The sequence below is a fragment of the Pectinophora gossypiella genome, chromosome 17, assembly GCF_024362695.1.
Source record: "Pectinophora gossypiella chromosome 17, ilPecGoss1.1, whole genome shotgun sequence".
NCBI classification, from domain to species: domain Eukaryota; kingdom Metazoa; phylum Arthropoda; class Insecta; order Lepidoptera; family Gelechiidae; genus Pectinophora; species Pectinophora gossypiella.
The window spans coordinates 4790053-4812627 of NC_065420.1; the positions used below are offsets into that span (position 1 = coordinate 4790053).

At 40.7% G+C, this 22575-nt stretch overlaps 1 protein-coding gene across 4 annotated transcripts; it reads left to right on the forward strand.

Annotated features, from left to right (window-relative positions):
• Positions 1-124: 124 nt before the first annotated feature.
• On the forward strand, positions 125-22369 carry LOC126374289 (uncharacterized). 4 transcript variants are annotated; one of them, XM_050020814.1, is made up of 21 exons: positions 125-337; positions 625-754; positions 1405-1517; positions 2613-2778; positions 4199-4324; positions 5994-6264; positions 6706-6872; positions 7490-7716; positions 8930-9104; positions 9737-9868; positions 11428-11564; positions 12526-12552; positions 13813-13977; positions 15557-15764; positions 16588-16731; positions 17416-18625; positions 18998-19278; positions 20138-20322; positions 20761-20964; positions 21293-21377; positions 21991-22369. In XM_050020814.1, the coding sequence occupies exons 1-21, from the start codon at positions 225-227 to the stop codon at positions 22336-22338; spliced, it is 4614 nt and encodes a 1537-aa protein (XP_049876771.1). In that variant the 5' UTR covers positions 125-224; the 3' UTR covers positions 22339-22369. The 4 variants fall into 4 exon arrangements, 2 of the variants coding, with proteins under 2 accessions (XP_049876771.1, XP_049876773.1); XR_007567426.1 differs by lacking the exons at positions 20761-20964; positions 21293-21377; positions 21991-22369 and adding exons at positions 19417-19476; positions 19569-19670 and having other exon boundaries at positions 20138-20265; XR_007567427.1 differs by lacking the exons at positions 20761-20964; positions 21293-21377; positions 21991-22369 and adding an exon at positions 19569-19670 and having other exon boundaries at positions 20138-20265.
• Positions 22370-22575: the final 206 nt, after the last annotated feature.

The following is a 22575-nucleotide window of genomic DNA, read 5'->3' on the forward strand; positions in this document are numbered from 1 at the left end:
TGTAAATTAAAAATCGTGTCGTATAAAGCGACCTTAATATTATTTTTGATAAGGCAACACATAAATTGACCGTCATATTTCAGATCTTTCATTCAATCAAATCATTCGTTCACCTGCGATGAAAGAGCCTGCTATGCTCTTTCATTGTCAGAATAGATTTTTCGATGTATAAAACGCGAATATTTATTTAAAATTACATATTATTTCCAAAAAAATGACTGAAAATGGATAAGCCAGAGAAAGATAATATACCGACCATACAAGATAATTCTGCTGGTAGTGCTGACATGACTACTCCGCCTAATAAACCCAAAAATCGCGGTAAAAAACGGAAACGGTATGTTTGTTTGTTTTGTTAACTTATTTTTGAATATTTATTATTATTATTATTTGTATGTCGTTTCCATATCTCGGGACTATGGAGTCCCGGACTTTTGGAATTATTATTTATTATCACGGCAAAAAATATGTGTGAATCACTAATATAGTGAATTATTGATCTGAGGTTAATTGTTAAAACAATAACATTTTAGTAGACAATTGGCTTATTTGATGTTAGTAAGCAATTGTATTCTTTAAACTGTGTCTCACCGGACCTTTAACATGCTAATGCTGTCTTCACAGGCGAGACAGTGAGAGCAGCACAGACTTAGAAGACATTCTTCCAGAGAACACTCTTGAAGTTGAAAAGAATCTCCAAGCATCAGCTATTAAAAATAATCTGGATGATGCTAGCGTTAAAAAGATTTTGAAGGTTTGTTTTCCAAAGTGTGTTATAATTTCATTTATTTATTCAAGTAACAAGACTCATTTATAGTACCAAGACTTGACATATTATAGACTCAGTTAAATCATGATGATACAAGTATAAAAATTATTGTTGTCACCTCGCTGAGTGACAAAAAATTATTTTACTGTGCTGTATTACGAACCTCTGTTCCATATACCATACACTGTATTATATTCAATTTCTCTCTCTGTGTCATCCGGGTCATCCCTTATATAATCACCTTTTCACTAAGAAAGGTTAGCTGGAAGAGATTTCTTAGTAGAAAACAGTCTATTTTTTCTTACATCTCTCATTTATTTTTGTGTGTACACTAAAGAATGTAATATCTTTTGAATAATGATATATTTTTTGTCTATAAATACAGGGTGTTAGTGACACTGTAACAAAAACTTTGAGGGATGATTCAGACTATGATTCTGAGTTAATATCAAGTCAAGTGGAATTTTCCATCCCTAAAGTATAGAACTGAAAATAATGAAAATAGCAAGCCAGGAAATTCCACATAATATCAACTCAGAATCATGGTTTGAATCATCCCCCAATGTCACTAACACCCATACATACCTACCTATATGGCTACCTCTAAGTACTTGTACATTTTATGGTGCATGCAGAAAGTGGTGACAAATGACCATGTGCTGGCACTGGTCAAATTACGTGAAGAGGAGGAGAACTCCAGCTCTGTGCAGGCCAGTCTTCAGCCCAAACTGACCCGCGCTAAAGTCAAGTAAGTAATTTAAACAATTTTATTTTATTCCACCAATTTGCAGTGGAGCAGTATGGTGGAGTATGCTCTATACCCACTCCTGATTGAGAGGAGGCCTGTGCCCAACATACAGTGGGTTGTGTATATTTATTTATATATTATATTATTTGGAGAACTTACAGACTAATTATACATTAAATGAACTACTACTACTAACGAACTACTATATAGGCTTTATGTTATGTTATTTTACTCCAAATAGATTCCTGCTATGTAGAAGTAAGACAAATACTATAGAATTCTACGTATATTCCCGTAAGTATGCTGCTAGAATTTGTGTAAAGGATCCTTTCTAACATGGTGGATTATTTTATATGTGCTATAGGGTGGGACTTTTAGAGCACTTGCCTGTGGCAGAACGGCATCCGCGCCGCGAATTTTATCGACGGCTTTGACCAATAGTCGTTCGACGTGTATCCACGTAGATAGCATTCGCTGCATCTATTGGTGGAGACCCTTGATATAATTTGCGCTTCGGGTACCGTGCAGAGCCTGCAGTTGTCAATATCATTTGTGTCACTGCAAAAACATCCTAGAATCATTTGTCAATTTGCAAATATCCACTAGGAACTTATCCTTCTTTCTCTTTTGGTTTTTTTAGCGAAACGGATTTACACCTTTTGCAACTAAATTAAAGATACGTCAGTTATCAAAGTCAGACACGTTATGTATGTTAACTTATATAGGTATGTTCTAACTTTGTATTTTATGACAAACAATTCTTCGATATTTTTGGGTGACTCTATATTGAGTTCCAGAACTCTGAAACTACACTACACCACCCACCCTATACCACCCACCATAACACCCATCATATACCACCCATCATATACCACCCACCATAACACCCATCATATACCACCCATCATATACCACCCACCATATAACACCCACCATATACCACCCACCATATACCACCCACCATATACCACCCACCATATACCACCCACCCTATAACACCTATCTTAAGATTTTAATACCAAATATGATTACGGGCACGAGTAACATCTGTGTCTGTTTGCGCTCTCACTGTAAATGACCCATCCTATTCTCCAGGGAGTTAATGAAAGTATCGCCAAAATCAGCGCCATGGAACTTGGAACTGACTCCAATCAAACACATACCGGTGAAGACCAGACCGGAGGTGGAAGCCCTCATCTCCAAAGACCTGCCTGAAGATGAAGATGATGATGAGTATCAACCTACTCACGATGATGTCCCGGTAAATGATTGACAAATCTTTGATGAGTGACATGTTTTGTGGCTCCAGTGAGCTTATACTAGATAACAGTTCTGACTCTTGTATGTACTCTGTCTGCGTGGATTTCGCATATATCACACTTACCGACTCTGATTATATAAACTGCCTATATACGTCCCACTGCTGGGAACAGGCCTCCCCTCAATCAACCGGAGGGGGTATGGAGCATACTCCACCACGCTGCTCCAATACGGGTTGGTGGAGGTGTTTTTACGGCTAATAGCCGGGACCAACGGCTTAACGTGCCCTCCGAAGCACGGAATCATCTTACTTTTTCGGACAATCAGGTGATTCAAGCCTGAAAAGTCCTTACCAAACAAAGGACAGTCTCACAAAGTGATTTCGACAATGTCAAATCAAATCAAATCAAATATACTTTATTGCACAGAACTAAAATATTAATTAATATTATTATTCTCTATGTCCCCATCGAGAATCGAACCCGGACCTCCAGATCGTGAGCCTAACGCTCTAACCACTAGACCACGACTCTGATTAATCACTTTGAATCCGTTACTAACAATTATGCAGTCCTAAGTGTTAATCATTGCCCTTGGTCATTGCTTGATCTTCCACAACATCAAATTTCATCCAAATTCGTTGAGCTGTTGCTATTGAGCTTAAAAGGTGATTCCAATCATGTAATTAAGCGAAGAACGATTGTAGTAACAAATAAATGAATTATTTATTAGAACTATCGCTATAGTTCCTCTATCCTTATACAAACCTCAAAGGTCTGGAATTGTCTGCCCGCAAATGTTTCCTGCGGGCCTAGCACCGTAAGCACGCGACTCTTTCTCGCTGCGACAGAGATCGTCTGTATCTTTCTGTGCAGTACTATGAGAGAGTGACGGGTGACGTATGTCGAGGCGAGAAAGAGTCGCGCGCTTACGGTGCTAAGCCCGCTGATAAGTACAATCTGGGCAATCTGGGGCTCTTCAGGGCAAGAGTGGATAGGCACTTTCTAGGTAAGCATGTCCCATCTTCGACCACATCGGCACTTACCATCAAGTGAGATTGTGGTCAAATGCTTGCCTATCAATAACATGGATCTAAATGAAAACCATTACGTTTGAGGAGCTCGGTGGCGCAGCGGTAAACGCGCTCGGTCTGCGATTGTTGAAGTTAAGCAACCTTCGCAAAGGCCGGTCATAGGATGGGTGACCACAAAAATAAAAGCTTTCATCTCGAGCTCCTCCGTGCTTCGGAAGGCACGTTAAGCCGTTGGTCCCGGCTTAATTAGCAGTCGTTAATAACCACCAATCCGCACTGGGCCCGCGTGGTGGTTTAAGGCCCGATCTCCCTATCCATCCATAGGGAAGGCCCGTGCCTCAGCAGTGGGGACGTTAATGGGCTGGTGATGATGATGATGACGTTTCAGAGTGACGACGACCAAACCCTGGAGTCATGCAGCGACCTGGAGTCACAGCCGCGCACGCCCGCCACGCCTGGCAGTATCCACGCCAGTCCCAGGGTGCTCAAGGACGGGCCCTTCAAAGTGCCAATGGTATAGAATTTTAGATTCAATCAGCAACTTTATGTCGTGTGATGTTAGCTCTTTTTTTTATTTTTTTTTTTATTTTATTTATATCATTAAGGTATTACATAATTAGGTAAACCACTGATACCGTTAAACCACAATACGGTTTGTCTCGGTACCAGTCTCCTCAGTTCGTTCGTCTCACAAACATCAGTAAGTTTTATTATCTAAAGAAGTCAAACTAACCTCACATAAAGAATAACAAGTTGCTATGTTCATCGTATTGATCGTTCGACAAAAGAATGCTAGGATAGGTATCATTCAATGTTACGATAGTGTGCGTAATGTGTGAAACCCGTTTGGTGATTTTATTACGATTCGATTGGTATTCGTTCATTCATATCTGTCAGTCATCTTAGGGGGATTAAAAAGGCCACATCAAAGCAGTTCATCTAAAAAAGCAATATTGCTATTTGATAATTGTTTGCATTGTGCACTTACTTTTATATCCAGTACACACAACTTTTACACACATAATTCTTCTCCGCGCAATGTTTCCACACTTTCTTAGGTCGTCGCCTACTCCTGTGGTTTACCCGGTAGGGCCCCTGTATACATTTATTCATTATCATAGTCATAATGACTCCATGCCACATGAAATCAAAACTTAAGAGTTTCTGTGTCGTGACGAGGCGCGGTGTCCCCGGGTCATTCTACAGCGCAGCCATAATATAAAGAATAATACAGCCTATAGAACGGTGAGTCTCCTCCCCGCACCTATTAGTATTGGACGCCGAGCTAGATTTACCTCACCCCCTCGGGGTCTTAATCACATCATCATCAATTTAAGAGCCACGCTCCTGTCGGGGCAGCAATTTCCATGCTACTTTTTAGGGAAAAATAGGGCAATGGTTTCCCTCTTGCCTTCCGCCCCGCAGTACTCTGTCTGACGCAAGTGGGTTGGCGCCCAGAGTAGTCTATTACAAAGCCATACTAGGACTCCTGTCCTCCGCCTCTGATTAGTACTGACAGTTACTTCTGCCCTCTGTCAGGTTCCAGGTTACCCTGTGACTTGCCCCTTCCGTCCTGCATTGCCGTACCGATAGCTCCCATCTTCGCCTCTGCAACCGTTGAGGTCTTCACCCGTATCCCTGGGCAAGGGTTCTACGTTATACCCCGTTATACCCTCGGGGTCTTACTTTAGCTTAAATGGCCGTAAGCCACTAAGAAATAAGACGGAGCGCGCGCAGACTGCCTGTCTGTCATCTCGTAACGGCCTCTGTGGTCCAGTGGTAGAGCATTGGACTCAGGATCCGGAGGCAACGGGTTCGAATCCCGCTAGAGGACATATCACAAAAATCACTTTGTGTTCTGTTCCCTAGTTTGGTCAGGACATTACAGACTGGTCACCTGAAAGTAAGATGATCCGTGCTTCGGAAGGCACGTTGATCCCGGTTACTATTTACTGATGTAAGTGACTAATCGTTACATGAGCCATGTCAGGGGCAATCATAACCCTGACACCAGAAGAACGACACGATAAGAAGAAGATCTCGTAAGAATGGGATTTTTGCATAGAGCACTTTACTATTTATTATTTGTATATTTATTGTTGCAAAACCATTACAAACTAAAACTATATTGGCGCCGCGGCGTCTACGTGGCCAAGCCCCTTACCCTTACGGTTTCTCCACAGAGCATAACAACACCAACTCGTCGAAAGCTTATAATAGAAGAAGAAGAGGCGACAATTGCACTCCGGACTCGGTCCAAACTGAGTTTATCGTCCACATCAATCGAGCATATAGAGAGTTCGTTCGTGCCACCTGATGAAGTACCGACTCCAGTGGTGGATGACCTGTGGAACCAGTTCTTAGAGCAGTGTTTGAACCCCGCAGAGGTGTCGAAGCATGAAGACGACGATGAGGCGGACCCGGAGTACAATGTTGCTGCTGATCCTGACGCGCGTATGTTGATTGCATATTTTTTACTACTTATTCGCCCAACAGCCTCCGTGGTCCAGTGGTTAAGCGTTAGGCTCCTGGTGGGGAAATATTACAAAAATTACTTTGTGATCCCTTGTTTGGTTAGGACATTACATGCTGATCACCTGATTGTCCGAAAGTAAGATGATCCGTGCTTCAGAAGGCATGTGAACTACTTACTGATGTAAGTAAGTAGTCGTTACATGAGTCATGTCAGGGGTTGGGTTGATATCGGAAAGGAATTTAGACTTGTGCTGAAGAAGATTACATATAGTATGTTATGTAAACTTGTGCTAGGGCTTTCAGGTAATGAAGAATTCGTTTCTTTTTGTGTATTTCTTCTACTGTTTTGTGGTTCTGCACACTCCATCATCCCTACGGATCAGAACCTTAACACAATCTAGCAATAGCTGAACGTTTCAGACGACGAGGATGAGGAAGCCCTAGAGAACAGCATCATCAAGATATCCAAGAAGGAGCTGAATGACCTGGTGACGGAGCTGTTCAGCATCATGCCGGAGGTGACAGCTGACGACCAGCTCGCCGAGAACCTGGCGAACAACGTGCTCACTGACAACAATGCTACTGAGGTACCCTGTGTGATTATGTCGTCACTGGAAAGGCAAGAGTACGTAAGCGTCAAAAGGCCATTTCCAAATTTAGATTCCATCGTTTTTTAATTTAAACAAATTAATTAAAAAACAGCTGGATATAGACATAGAATAAATAATATAATTAAAACACAAATTAACGGGTTCTTAACATATTAACGGGTTCTTTTAACTGTTTTAAGATAAAGTTAGTGATTATTTAGAAGATATGAATGCATGGGATTAACTGTCTGAGATTTGATATTAGGCAGCTAAATTATTCAATTGTATACCAATATTTTTAAATTTTTTTTTAAAGAACGTCTAGGGCCCTGTGCCGACGTTTTCCTTGCAGCTTCTTTTCCCCGGCTATACAGGTTGTGAGAAGCTGCAGTAGTTTTAGGCGGATGAGACGTTCGTTAAGTAAAAATTGACGATTCACAGTGTAACTATGTTACCTACTGAATAAAGATATTTTTGAATTTGAATTTGAACTTACCGCAAAACAATGTATAAAGAATATACTATGTATAGAACAGTAACTCTCTCACCTCCTCTGGGTCTTACTTTAGTCTAAATGCCCATAAGCCGATATGATATATTAATTCTTTTTCTAGATCTCAAGCCACTGGGAAGGCAAACAAGAGCCAATGTCGGAAGACGAGAAAGAGAATCAGGAAAACAAATTCCGCGCCCAGAAAATAAATCAGCAGAAAAGGGATAGCGCTGTTAGATTTTCCATTGGTAAGAGCGAGCCAGAAGATTCTGAATATAACGATGCTGGGGAGAGCAGTGGAATAGAAGTGAAGAAGGGACAGCAAGCTAATGTGAGGATTATACACAAGTGAGTGTTGTTACTTAAGTATATAGGCATAGAATAGAGAATAATACTACGCATAGAATGTTAGCTCTCCGCCCCGCACTAATGCGTATCGGGCGCCGACCTCACCCCCTCTGGGTGTCACTTTAGTCTAAATGGCCGTGGTCCGTTAAAGAGTAAGGGAGACGGAGACTGTCTGTCTCGCTCGCGCCGGGTGGCGACACACGGTTTGCATGTGTTTTTTGTATGTACAGTCATGAGCAATATAATGTATCCACTTTAGAACTCTGTCGCACTAACATATTTGACATTTAGTGAGACTTACAGTTCAATTTGTCAAAAAAGTTAATATGACATAGTACCAAAGTGTATACATATTAATGCTCGTGACCGTAGTGTCCGAAGTGTGATACAGGTATAGGCAAATAAATTAGTTGCCGCGTACCTTTCCGTCTGCAAATTCTTCTGCGTAGATTTTCTTTCACCCGAAAGGGGGTAACCCCTTTCGTTCTGTCTCTGTCGCACGCGGCCAAGCTTTTGAGCGTGACAGAGATTCTTACTTTTTGTTTGTATAACTATTACAAAATATAAACTGACGCTTTATTTGCTTTCCTGTCAGCCAGTAGAACTTGTGGAGCGGTTTTTGGCACTTATTATTCCCATCTGATGGTGGAGATTGCCTTCTTTGTTTTCGGAGACATTGCACAAGCACAGGAACTTTTAGAGTACATCCGTCCATTTTGTTTTTTTGTCGCCCCTCTTGGTATAGTCTCTAGAACCCTGGGATACTCAAATTGGCAGTAACATTACCCACATAATCGGGAGGCATTCTTTAGGTGTCCAAACCAACAAAGCCTTGTAGATTTTCTGAACCTGCGTGCGTGTATGAAACGATTGATGAATGTGGAGAAAGCAAGAGAAGTAAATGCGGTGCGTACCCAGGTGGGAAATAGACATATTTTTTTGACGTGACTTATTGTAGATTTGCCACAGGTGGCATTAACAACTTGGCCGGAAGGAAAATAGGCGTGAATTTATGTATGTGTATGTATATTGGAAGTTGTATATATGCGTCACACTATGTAAACTTTGATAGCGCGTTTCAGGACTGAATTATTGAATGGTGGCTCCATCTGTTGCATGTGGGCGGAACTCTAGTGAACTGGGTCCGACACACTGTCAAACTAAAAGTTGTCTGTTACTTGTTATTTTATGTGAATCATTTGTTCACCAACAGGGTCCTCCCGCACACAGTGAACATCTCAGTGGAGGAGAAGGCTGTGCCGCTTCAGCCCGACAACGTGCCCCCGCCGACCGGCCCCTCGCCGCCGCAAACGGCGCCCCCGTCGCTGCGCTCGCTGCAACAAGGAAACACCACGCGCCTCCAAGTGCAAATTGATAGCTCTGTCACTGTGAGTTTATTTCTTTCATGCTAAGGTTGGGCTCACGATCCGGAAGTCCCGGGTTCGAATCCCAGAACCACAAAAATCTTTGGAGGGCCCGTTAAACTATTGGTCCCGGCTATTTTCTGTAAAATACACCTCCGCCATCCCGCAGCGAAACAGCGTGACGGAGTAGGTATACTCCATGCCATGGTTGATTGAGGTAGGCCTGTGCCCAGCAGTGGAATATTCTGGGTTATTTATGTTATCATCGTCAGCCGTACGACGCCCACTGCTGGGCATAGGCCTCCCCCAAGGATCTCCACGACGATCGGTCCTGCGCTGCCCGCATCCAGCGGCTTCCCGCGACCTTCACCAGATCGTCGGTCCACCTTGTAGCGGGCCTACCCACTGAGCGTCGTGTATTTATGTTATATCATACCCCAGACAATTCATACAAAACACCTCGTTTTACACACACTACACATTGACGTTATCGTACACGCGCGTCTGTGTGTGTGATGTCTGACGCCCATATGATTAAAGGGCAAAGCAAGACCGAGGGGGGTGAGGTAAACCTAACTCAGTCGCTGGTGGGGAGCGGAGATAAACCGTTTTATACGTAGTATTATTCCTTATTCAATGGTTATGTATGTGTGCAGGTGTTACCAGAACAGATACAGATCCTGCAACAGCAGTTGCGGCAGCACATACAACTGGCCACCTCCAACTTCCTGCAGCTATACGTCAACCCCGTGCATTGGAATCTCGCGCCCACCTACAAGGAGTACTTGGTAATTATGTCGTGTACAGGCTTGTGCTCAGCAGTGGAACATTCTAGGTTATTTATGTTATGTCATATCCCACTAATAATAGAAAGAGAGCCGGAGAGGAAATATGATTGGCCACCTGATACGACACGATTCATTTATAACAAACATTAAGAAGGAAAAATTGAAGGGAAGAGAGGAAGGGGTAGACCTAGGATAACATTTGTGAAACAAATAAAAGAGAAGGTGCAGGTCGTGTCGTATCGGGAGGTGAAGGTTTTGGCGGGAAGAAGAGAGGAATGGCGATGACTCCACCGAGAAGAGCGCAGCTCTTAGATAGAGAGAGAGAGAGAGAGAGACAGTCATGAGCAATATAATGTACCCACTTTAGGACTCTGTCGCACTAACATATTTGACATTTAGTGAGACTTACAGTTCAATTTGTCAAAAAAATTTAATGTGACATGGTACCTAAATGTATACATATTAATGCTCGTGACCGTACTAAGTTAAAAAAAAAATGAAATTCCTATTAAGTACTAAATAAAGACATATGTAAAACTAACGAAAAACATTATTTTTCTATTTAACTTATTTATGAATTTTAATCAATCAAATTAATGGCCTCCGTGGTCTAGTCGTTGAGCGTTGTGGTCACAATCCGGAGGTCCCGGGTTCGAATCCCCGCGGGGACATATCACAAAAATCAGTTTGTGGTCCCTAGTTTGGTGACATTACCGGCTGATCACCTGATTCTCCGAAAGTAAGACGATCCGTGCTTCGGAAGGCACGTTAAGACGTTGGTCCCGGTTACTACTTACTGATGTAAGTACGTAGTCGTTACATGAGTCATGTCAGGGGCCTTTGGCGGCTCAATAGTAACCCTGACACCAGGGTTGATGAGGTTGGTAATCCACCTCATCTGACCATGTGATAATCATTTATGATCCAAATATGAATTCAAAAACAAATTCGACAATCATTGGTAGGCCTGTACTGGATTCGAACCTGCGACCTCAAAGTGAGAGGGAAGCGTTCTACCAACTGGGCTACCACGGCTCTCCAAATTCTAACTTTATTTATTTGTTTATTTTATCGTTTTATACGCATTGTTTTGTAAGTATTATTGTATTTCTTTCATGTATTTGTAGATACACTGCACACACACACGCTTTTATAAGTAATATATGTTTTTGTAAACTACTTTATTTTATAAGTAAATATTATTATGTATTCATTTAAGTTGTATTTGTGGGAGACACGGCTTCCGTGCCTCACTTAGCAGGGTCCACAGAATACCAGCGTCGTGGCTCGCGCCGCGGCTTATGCTGAGTGAGGCCCTTTTATAACGGACACCACCACCATCGTTGACCAGTCCATACACACAATTATTTGTATTTCTCGTGTATGTTGTCTTTTAATTTTTTTTATTATGTGTTTGATTGTAAGTTATGTGTTACTCCGTGTTTTATATTATATATTTGTTTTTTATTTTATATTTGTTACTGTGGTGTCCCTTTATAATAAACGTTTCTTTCTTTGTTTCTTTCTTTCTAAACTCACTTAAATCTTATATTTGTCAGGAACAATTCAGCAACATGGTGCAGAAAGACCCGAATTCAGTGGTGAACGTGTGTAACTTGAAGCCGGCAGTAGAACTGGTCGAGGGCTGGCAGAAGACTGTCTCCCAAGACACGCCCGAGAATAAGAAGATGGTCGAGTAAGTACTACAGTCTTCTATAGTATGGGTTGTGAGGTGAACAACCTCATCAACCCTGGTACAGTCATGACACGAGCAATATCATGTACCCACTTTAGAGCCCCGTCGCACTATCATATTTGACATTTAATGAGACTTACGGTTTAATTTGTCAAAAAAGTTAGTGTAACATGGTTTCAAAGTGTATACATATTAGTACTCGTGACCGTACTTGCGAAATAAATAATGACCCTTGTAACTTGTAATTTACATGTGTAGCTTTGATAAACACTTTCTTGTAATATACCTAATGAATAAATAAAAAAAAATAACTTGTAATGGTGTCAGGGTTATTGTTGAGCCGCCAACGGCACTGTGTGGCTTATGTAACGACTACGTACTTACATCAGTAAGTAGTAACCGGAATCGACGGCTTAACGTGCCTTCCGAAGCACGGGAATCTTACTTTCGGTCAATCGGGTGATCAGCCTGTAATGTTAATCAAGCTAGGGATCAAAAAGTGTTTTGTCCCTACCGTGATTCGAACCTGGGACTATTGGATTATGAGTCTAACCCCCAACCACTGGACTACTAAGGTTGTTTACTCTTTTCACATACACAACTTAACATAAGTTCACGAGACGGACGCCACTCCGTTACAAATAACGTTTAATCAAATTAAATATTATACTATATTAGACGAAACCATAGACGTCAACTTTCCGCTCCCAACCAGCGGCTGAGCTAGGCTTACCTCACCCCTCCCTCGGTCATACTTTAGTCTTCAATCGTATTGCCGTCAGACGTCACTCACAGAGATGCGCGTGTACGATAATGTCAATGTGTAGTGTCTGTGTAAAACGAGGTTTTTTGTATGAAGTGTCCGGGGTGTGACATAACAACTTAATCGTCTTCGAGAAATAGCTGATAAAACACTGCTAAAAAAAGATGGCTGAACTAATATCTCCGATTTTATTTACAGATTTATCCAGGATGAATCCGAGAGGAGGTAAGTTCAAAATAGGTACAATGTAAAGCAAAATCTATATTAGCATCAATGAGATTTTTGTATGGACTGTCCAGGCTGTCTCCTTCTATTACAACCCGCGCGGATTGTAAGGTGGATTACCAACCTCATCAACCCTGGTATGAGGGTCATTAACCTCTCATCTGCCGGAACGCGGATCTCGACCAGACACAATGTAAAATCTATTGTGTCTGGTATCTCGGCAGATGAGAGGTTAATGAGCCGCCAAAGGCCCCTGACATGGCTCATGTAACGACTACGTACTTACATCAGTAAGTAGTAACCGGAACTAATGACTAAATGTGCCTTCCGAAGCACGCCATGCACGGCTGTAATGTCCTAACCAAACTAGGGATCACAAAGTGATTTTTGTGATTTGTACCCACCGGGATTCGAAGTCGTGACCTCCGGATCGTCAGCACAGCCCTCAAGCACTGGACTACGGAGGCCGTACTGTGTCCGGGCCGTGATATAGTTTATCATTTCTTTTTTAATAATTAAATCTTACATGCATTGATTTTGATATCACATGCTTCCTACCTCTCGCTATACTCACGTGCTTACCATGGTATAAGAAGACCAGGTATGCTCAATCCTATGACAAGCCGCCATTGCTAGCCCTTGATGACGTAAGTGTTACCATTAAATTGGTGTCTCCAACATTTCAAGGACGCAAATTTTATTATTGTTAATTAAGTGAATTACTATTATTTGTCACATATATAAAAAACATTAAAACTGTACGTAGATATTTTACTAAAAGTACAGTATCATTGCAAAGTAAATTAAAAACATTGGACGTGGGTAATTTATTTTTTTACGAAAAGTCAACGTGGGGTGGGATGACGTCAGCTGGGCTAACCTTGAAAAGCTAGCTGTCAGTTTTGAGCTTACCTGGTCTTCTTATACCATGGTGCTTACTATCCTATCACCTCTTTGTTTGCCTATATGGCGGGATATAGCTGGATGAAACAACTTATAATTTATACTGTACCTATCATCATCAATTTAAGAGCCACGCTCTTGTCGGTGTAGCATTTTCCATTCCAGTCTACCAAAGGCCAATTCCTTGACTTCCCTATAAGACACGACGTTAACCTTTTCTTTAATCTGTTCCATGTAAGCTCTTCACTGTACCTATGATCCACAATAAATATATTTCATTTCATTTTCTCTGCCTACCCGTTCGGGGATGCGGGCGTGATGCCATGTTGTGTTATGTTGTAAATGTTACATTTTCAGCCGACGCCGCTTTCACCAGAACTCGTTGTACATTGGCGAATTCCCCGAGCTTTTCCTGCAAACTGTGGCCAATAGCGGAGTGTTCCTGTATCCGTACCTGCTGCCAGCTATGCCGTACCGCGCCGACAGCCACAGGAAGTTCTCGTACAAACACACTGAGGACGAGTTAGTATTGTAGTAAAATACGGAAGAACAGTAATCACACTTATTTATTCTGGTATCAAGAAAATAACACTTAACTTGGTAAACACGTCCAATGTCGACAAGGTCCCCAACGCAAGAGAGCGTGTATCAATCCGTCCGATTTGACAACCATTCTTGTGTTGCCATTTATATAAAAATGTTTTATAACTGTTTTAACAAACTATTCAGCCTAACAGTATATTACAACATATCGTCACTGAAAAGGCAAAATACATTTTATTTATAAAGGTACATACAACATCACCGTGTAACCCAATGCGCTGTATAACGAGAAAACAATATAAAAACTAAACAATGAATGAAAAAAGATAAAAACTAATACATATACAAAATAAACAGTGATTGAAAAAAGAAACAGAAAAATAAGACTTATAACAGGATTTTTCACAAAAAAATACAATTATAAAATTAAAAGGCAAACTCTCTCCTTATTTAAGATCTGCGCTCTTGTCGGTGGAGTAATCGCCTCCATTTTCATTACTCCATAGATAGGGCGTGTATAACGGTGGTTGCCCCAATCGCCTTCCGAACGGCAAACTATCTCACAAAAAAAATAGAAACAAAAACAGTAAATCATTAGTAAATCTTCTCGCAAAAAGCCAAACACTCTCTCCATACTCCCCACCATCTATCAGCGAACACCTCACATTGCTAATTAGCGCGGAAAGGCCATTCCGAGAAAAACCCTGTTTAAAAGTTACGACTTTTTACCTATTTATCAATTTCCTAACCATGCCGTATATACACGTTTTGGGTTTCAATCTAGTTATTACCCACATCTGTAACCTTTTATTTTCGCATGCCATGATTGATACCTGTTGTATGTACTTTTTAAATAAATAAATTCAGATTACGTCAAAGTAAAATTACATTGTTTCATGTCTAGCAGTCATGAATTTATTATTATTTTGTGTTTATTTTAACTTATTTCCAATGATTTATTTTGCGATGGAAAATCCACTTGATTTGAACTCAGAATATTGAGTTGAATCCTCAGTATTTGTTACGATGTTACTTACACCTTGACCTTACACCATACGAGTACCTATGCGCGTTAGTGACACCGTAACGAATACTGAGGTGGAGGATTCAAACCACGATTCCGAGTTGATGGATATCAAATGGAATTTCTTGTCGGAAAATTCAAGAAAATACATACTTTTGCGGCGAAAAATTCCACTTGATATCAACTCAGAATCATGGTCTGAATCATCCCCCTCAGTATGCGTTACGATGGCACTAACACCCCTGTATTACTTATTTATTAAAACCCAAAATAAATTCACAGATTTTAACATAAAGAACTCAAGTATGCGTTACACAATAAAAGTCACAATTTCCTATATTATTATTCACTTTTTGGAACATCTTACATCGTGTCCTGCGTGCCCGAACACCTGCACGCAGGAGGATCTGATGAGCGCTGCAGATAGCGCCATACTTGTTGCCAAGTTTTGGGCCGATACTATTTAGTTTGCCATCGACACGATAAGAAGAAGATTTACTTTTTTATATACTAATTTGTTCTTACTTACCTCAGGTTGATAGCCCTCGGTCTCGACCAGTTCTGGCAGTACATAGATGACAATCCGCAGTTGTTCAAGCGGTCTCAGCACTCAAAACGCTCGAACTGGGGCCTGGCGCAGTCGTGCGCGCTCATCTGCAAACATATGTTCCCGTGGCTAACCCCCAGGTGGCTGCAGTCGCATATACACCGGGCCAAGAAGGACAAAGAGAACCCGCTTTATGTAAGTGCATGGCTTCTACACTTTCTACATACATACTTGATTTCCCTAGCGTTATCACTGTGTTCGCTTACCTAACCTGAGTTTTGACAGGTCCGGTTTTTTACAGCGACTGCCTGTTTTTCACCTTCTAACCCGCGAAGGGAAAACCAGCTCAGTACAGGTTAGGTTAGGTTCGGTTTTTACAGCGACTACCTGTTTAACCTTGTAACCCGCGAAGGGAAAACCAGCCCAATACAGGTTAGGTTAGGTCCGGTTTTTTACAGCGACTGTCTGTTTCACCTTCTAACCCGCGAAGAAAAAACCAGCCCAATACAAGTTAGGTTACATCTCAAAACGTATTTCTCGGGAATGTGGGTTTTCTCACAGAATAAAGAATAATACTGTGTATAGAACGGTAACTCTCCGTACTGCACTAATTCAAACTCAAAAGTAAGCTGGCCATAAGGCGCTAAGGATATATAAATTTTATTTTAATAAAGTTATCTGTGCGAATCAAAGTCCGGGGTAGTCCAATACCCTTAAGACAGCGACGTATCTCGAGTAAGGTGGTGCGTGCGCTTACTGCCTGTCTCGCTGGCACTCACACAGGAAGCGGTAAGAATCAGATTTCTGTATGGAGTGTGAGGTTAGGTAAGCGGACTCCGTGAAAACTGGGCAACTTTGCGATGGAAAATTCCACTAGATATTAACTCAGAATCATGGTCTGAATCATCCCTCTTAGTATTCGTTACGATGTCACTAACACCCTGTGTTTCTATATCACTGGCATTTCGGCAGCTTGGTATTTTGTGTGCAATATAAAAACACTTTATTTTTTTTGTAGAAATTCTTCCAAAAGCGTGAGATAACGCCAGTTAAACACAAGATCCTGCCGTACAATCCAGCCCTCACCTTGTATGAGCAGCCCGAACACGAGATGCCGCGGATCTGGATACGATACCTCGCTAAAAGCAGCAAGAGGTTCAGGGTATGTGGATCTTATAGCCTTGACATTTAGTTCATTATTAGCATAACATAATAAATACTTTACTGCACATACAGGAAATACAAAATAAAACAGAAATAGAAAGAGATAGGCGATAGGTTCTCGGGGTCCAACCTGCTTAAATTTCTGCCTAAAATTGACGTGTGTTCCATAAATTTTATACCTTTCGATTACCCGTCCTTTTCTTTTTCAGCGGTTAAGAAAATGACAAGTGTAACTTAAAATTAGATGGTGTGTACAGGAATCAGCACCAATCTTAACCTAATTTTAGTTTGACAGATTTAAGTTATTGCTATCCTTCACTTTCAATACCTACAAGAAAGAGATGCAGCTAGTTTTAGTCCTGACAAATTAAGTTAAAATTAAGTTGGTGGTTGCCCGAATCGTATCATTGCCTACTTTCTCACACTCTTGGATACTTATTTTAATAAATACACACAGATAATAATTTAGAAAATTATTGTAACAATTCAAAAATATTTCTATAAAATAGTTCATCAAAAGTTTAGTGTATGTTGCACACTCTACCTTCGCTTTCTTAGTACATCTAAGCCCATCTAACAAGTTACTAAACATCTTATTTAATCTCTTGAAAGTTTTGTCCCATATTTACTTTATTTTCTTATCTTAAATATAATTTCTATAAAATAAGCTCTTCATTTTCAGACTTACCTATACAAGCGAAGATTCGCAGGTTTACCGCCAGACGGCGTACCTATCAAAAACAACATCAAAGAGCCTATCAAAAAGCCTTTACCCATCGACTTCACAAAACCTATCATTTGCAATAGAATTTTCAACGACCCTAAAGATATTCCCCCCTTGAAAGACAAATTTGACGTGCAAATAGTACCAGGGAATAATGAAAATATAGAGGTTGGTGTAACCGTTGCTATAACTCCTGGTAATCTGGTCGCGGCAAACGAAACGTGGTCTATTGGCAACGTTGTTGGGAACATGATGACTGCTGTCAAATTAGTTGTAAATAATACATCTGAAGCCGATAAAACTATCAGCACTGCAGATAATACTAGTATTAGTAATATAACAGCTACTACAGGGAGTATTACAGGACCTTTAATGAGTATTAACGCAGGCGTTATAACACTGGAGCCCACTAATATAGGGAACAACACAAATAACCAAACGGATGTTAATACGACAAATATAGGTGACGCCATAAAAGTAACCGAATCAGTAGATGCAAAAACTGAGAGTAACGATACATGTGTAGAAAATTTGACGACAACACGGAATGTAGCCAAAGCGATAGCAAGTTTGATCCCTGTAGGTAAGATACCTAATGTTGTAAGCAAAGAAATAGCTACAGACGGTGAAATTGTACGCAAAATAACAGGCAATAACACAAATCCAGCTCAAAACAGTTACGTACTCCCTCCAAACATGTACAGAGTAGTTCCAACGAGTCTTGGAGCGTATTTAGTACCTCTAACGCCATTACCATCTACTGCTACAGTCAATAGCATCAACAAGCCTATATCAAGCACTGTTCCAAATACAAACGACGTTTCCGGACCGTCGAAAAACTCTATTCTGACAGAAATATTGAAACAAGCAGAAAGACTAAAAACCCACTGCCAATGTTGCATCTTGATGAAGAAGATTTGTAAGGAGAAGCAGTCTCTGATAACAGACTTTTTCAAGACAAAGAAAGTTGACGTAAAATGTGAATGTACATATAGAAAGTACCCGAGAATCACAAATAGGTTAAGAATGTTGGTTAATAATTATAAGAATCGATCTCGGTGCGAGCAAAATAAATTGGAAGCTATGATGGGAGCTAGGAATGGAACTAGTGACCTGTTATGTGAGACAGAAAAGGAGTCAAGTGAAGAGAATCGTCTTGATGACTTAGGTAAGTTAGATTCGCTTGTTTTATTTATAGTATTAAATGGAACGACTAGTTCAGTACAATTATTGATTATATTTCAATAAGATACCGTTGGTCCCGGCTATTAGCCGTAAAAACACCTCCACCAACCCGCATTGGAGCAGCGTGGTGGAGTATGCTCCATACCCCCTCCGGTTGATTGAGGGGAGGCCTGTGCCCACGTGACAGTGAGTGATCAGGTCTGATTTGCTTAGAATATTACAGGGCGATTCCTAGATCACAATGAGATTTTTGTGATATTTCCCATTGGGGATCGAACCTGGTACTTCTGGATCGCGAAGCCGACGCTCAACCACACAGGGCACATGATTAATTTAACGAAATAATTTCTTCCAGCATGTGTAACGTCCTACCAAATGAAGCTGACCATTAAATCCGCGTTAGTGCGGAACATATACACGAAGAAAAAAATACACACGCTGTTCTCAACCTTTGACGCTGATTCGCACGACCCGCTCACCCTCGCAAAAGAAATGTACAGAGCTCTAGAAATAGAACTCCTGGATTTGTACAAAGAGTTTGTAGGATTCCTAACTGCTGAACAAGCGGACAAGATAAATAGATTCAAGGATTACTTCGTCAATAGATGTATGGGTGATCTGTTGAAAAGAGTTGAGGTAAGTCTTGTTGTAGATTCTCCTTTTACCACAAGATAATACCAAAATAATGGCGGTAGCTTATTTCGCTGGGGTAAATTAAGTGGATGGAATGCGGGAATTATAAATCAGAGCAATAAGATTTCCTTTTTTATGCAGATACGGCGTAAGACCCGCCTCTAGTGACGTCATGGGCCGGATTGTTCGCAACAACGCTATGTATAAACTCAATTTTCTTCTTCAACAGTAGTTTTATACATTGTTTCACAGAAACAATCATCATCTCCCTAGCATTATCCCGTTGTTCACAGGATCCGCTTACCTAACCTGAAGATTTGACAGGTCCGGTTTTTTACAGAAGCGACTGCCTGTCGGTCTTTCCAATCCCCGAAGGGAAAACCAGCTCAATACAGGTTAGATCACATACCTTCGAAAATGCATTTCTCGGGAATGTGGGTTTCGTCACGATGTTTTCCTTCACAGATGATAATGATTTATGATGAAAACATGAATACAAAAACAATTCGACAAAGCTTCGCACCTGCGACCTCAAAGTGAGAGGCAAGCGTTCTACCAACTGGGCTACCACGGCTCTTGTTTCACAGAAACAATAATATAAATTAAGTTTTCCGCACACAAAGGTGGTACCACGAGCATTGCAGGTCGGGAGCGGGTATTTGTATGAAAACGCGTTTCCCGCGTTCCGGTTCCGAAAATTTCGGGATCTCGTGAGATTGATATTTCCAATATCATCTCGAATTTGCGATCTCGAGTCGGGATTGCATTCCCTACTCCCAACCCGACAGGTGCCGTCTGTGTGGGGATCGAGCTTTAACCCCAAAAACAGCTTTACATAATATACCCGTTCATATATTTACAGGTAGAAATAACAGACGCAAACAAAAGATGGACGGTCCTGTGTTACCTCAGGACGATATTCAATGACAACGTATCGACATCATGTCAGATATGTACCAGGATACTCGCTCTAATCATGGATTACCCACAACTTGCTAAATATGTCTTCGCGCTATTCCCGCATAGAATCGGCAGGAAGGAGGACAGGTAATATTTATTTATCAATTATCATACAGTAGCTGTTGTTCGCAGATTTCGTGTGTTTCGGTCTCTTTTTGCTTTTGATTTCCAACTAAACTCCTTAGTACTTGTATTTAAAAGGTTTTTGAAAAAAAACTGAATAACATCCAGTCAATAATGTTTTTTTTTTAAATGTTTTCTGGGTTACTAGCCAGTTCGTGAGTAATTCGCTCTTTAACGAAATTAAAAGAATAAATTATTGGTTACCAAAACAAATCGCTCCGCTTCACTTTAGTGGAGCTTGGGCCTAGTCTTAGTTTAGTCTTCAATGGTCGTAACAAGTAAGCGCACGAACTGTATGTATCTCACTCCCTAAGCGTCACAGGGTAAGAATTCGGGGGAATTTTCGTACGCAGTGTTCGGGGTATGGTCACGTCTTACAATGCTGCTCAAATTTCTTTACAGCTGCAATAAACCAACGCCACTTCCAACCCCAAAAGATCCGACACTTCATCCACTACCTTCAGAACCTGCATCCGATGAGCTTACACAAGAACGGATCGAGGAAACAACCTTAACAAATGAAGAAGTATTGGAAGCGGCTGACGAAAGACTGACGATAGATGACACACATACTATGATGGATTATGAAGCCGACCATTCCGCGTGGTATGTTTTTTTTAATTATTGCCATTTTGTAAGGAATTGGGTAGTTTCCTAGGTCAAAGATAAATTCTGTTTACTAAATAAAGACAGATCTAAAACTAACGAAAAACATTTTCTTTATTTCTATTTAACTTATGAATTTTAATCAGGAAAAACCTACTGAAAAACGTAATATAAGTCTGACATATTATCACGTTTGTTATGACGTCGCAGTGTGCTTTTCCATACTAATTTCTTGTTTTGACGTTTTGTAAAAAGTAACTGTTTTGACTAGTTGGAAACTAGCCTATTTAGGCAAGGTACTTAAAGATTAATGGCCGGTGTGTTCCAGTGACGACGAAGACGACGGCAACCAATCAGACGCTGGCAGCCGGAGTACCAGCAGATTATCACACACTAGTCAACCAATCAAATATGTAAGTTGTATTATCAGAGCTTGTCGCCCACTGTCCACTCGCTGACACCTTCACATAAAGAATATTACGTTCGTATGTTAGTTTCAATAGCTTCAGCTCACGTTGCTGCGACATTAGTGTCCTATAAAAATAATAATAATAATAATAAAAATGTTTGTTTAGGTAAAACCTACGACACACATATACATTTACAATATTAAAATATACACACATTAACATTAATATTTAGTTGGAAAACATAAAGGTATATGGGTGCCGCAGTTCACCAAAAAAGGCCAGGGTTCAATGAAAATTTACCTAGAGGGCAACACTGATTTTCAACCCACGCCGATCGATGAAACGCGAGTACCCGCACAATAAATTATAAAAAATAAATAAAGAGTACAAAAAAAAACGACTTAGTGTGACTATCGTGTATTACATCTTATTTAGCCTATTCGATCCCACTGCTGGGCAAAGGCCTCCCCTTGATTTTTCCACTCCTCTCGGCTTTCCGATAAGCATTGAGGTCGTCACACTATCTTTTACGCGGTCTTCCTCGACTTTTATGCCCGCCCTGAGGTATAAAAGTATACAGTCAAGAATTCTATAACAATTAATCACAATTTTACAGGAGGAAGCAACGTCACAAAACGTGCTAGACACACCAGAACTGACAATAAGCAAGACTGAAGTGCAGGACCTCTCCGAATCGACGACTATGTCTCCTTTAGTTATGTCAGAGGACGAGCCACTCAAGGCCGAAGCACCTGAGTGGAAGAGAGAGGAAGATAAATTGATTTTAGAACTTCTACTGCACCATCTCTCGCCACAAGAACGAAAGGATAAGACGATCCTAGAAATTTTAGACGAGAAAAATGTATACCAAATGATATCAGTAAACCTACCCCATAAATCTATAGCCGACGTTAAGGAAAGAGTAATGTATTTATTGGAAATTCTAGTTTTAAGTGAATATTAATGTGTAAGTAAATAAATACTATGTATTTATTTTTGAGATTTTTTGTTATTTGTAAAGTTCCAATCATGACCCAGCTAGATCTTCTGGATAACAGGACGAGGTTTTTCTTGCAGATTCTTTTCCCCGGCTATACAGGTTGTGAGAAACTGCAGTAGTTTTAGGCGGATGAGACGTTCGTTATGTAAAAATTGACGATTCAAAGTGTAACTATGTTACCTACTGAATAAAGATATTTTT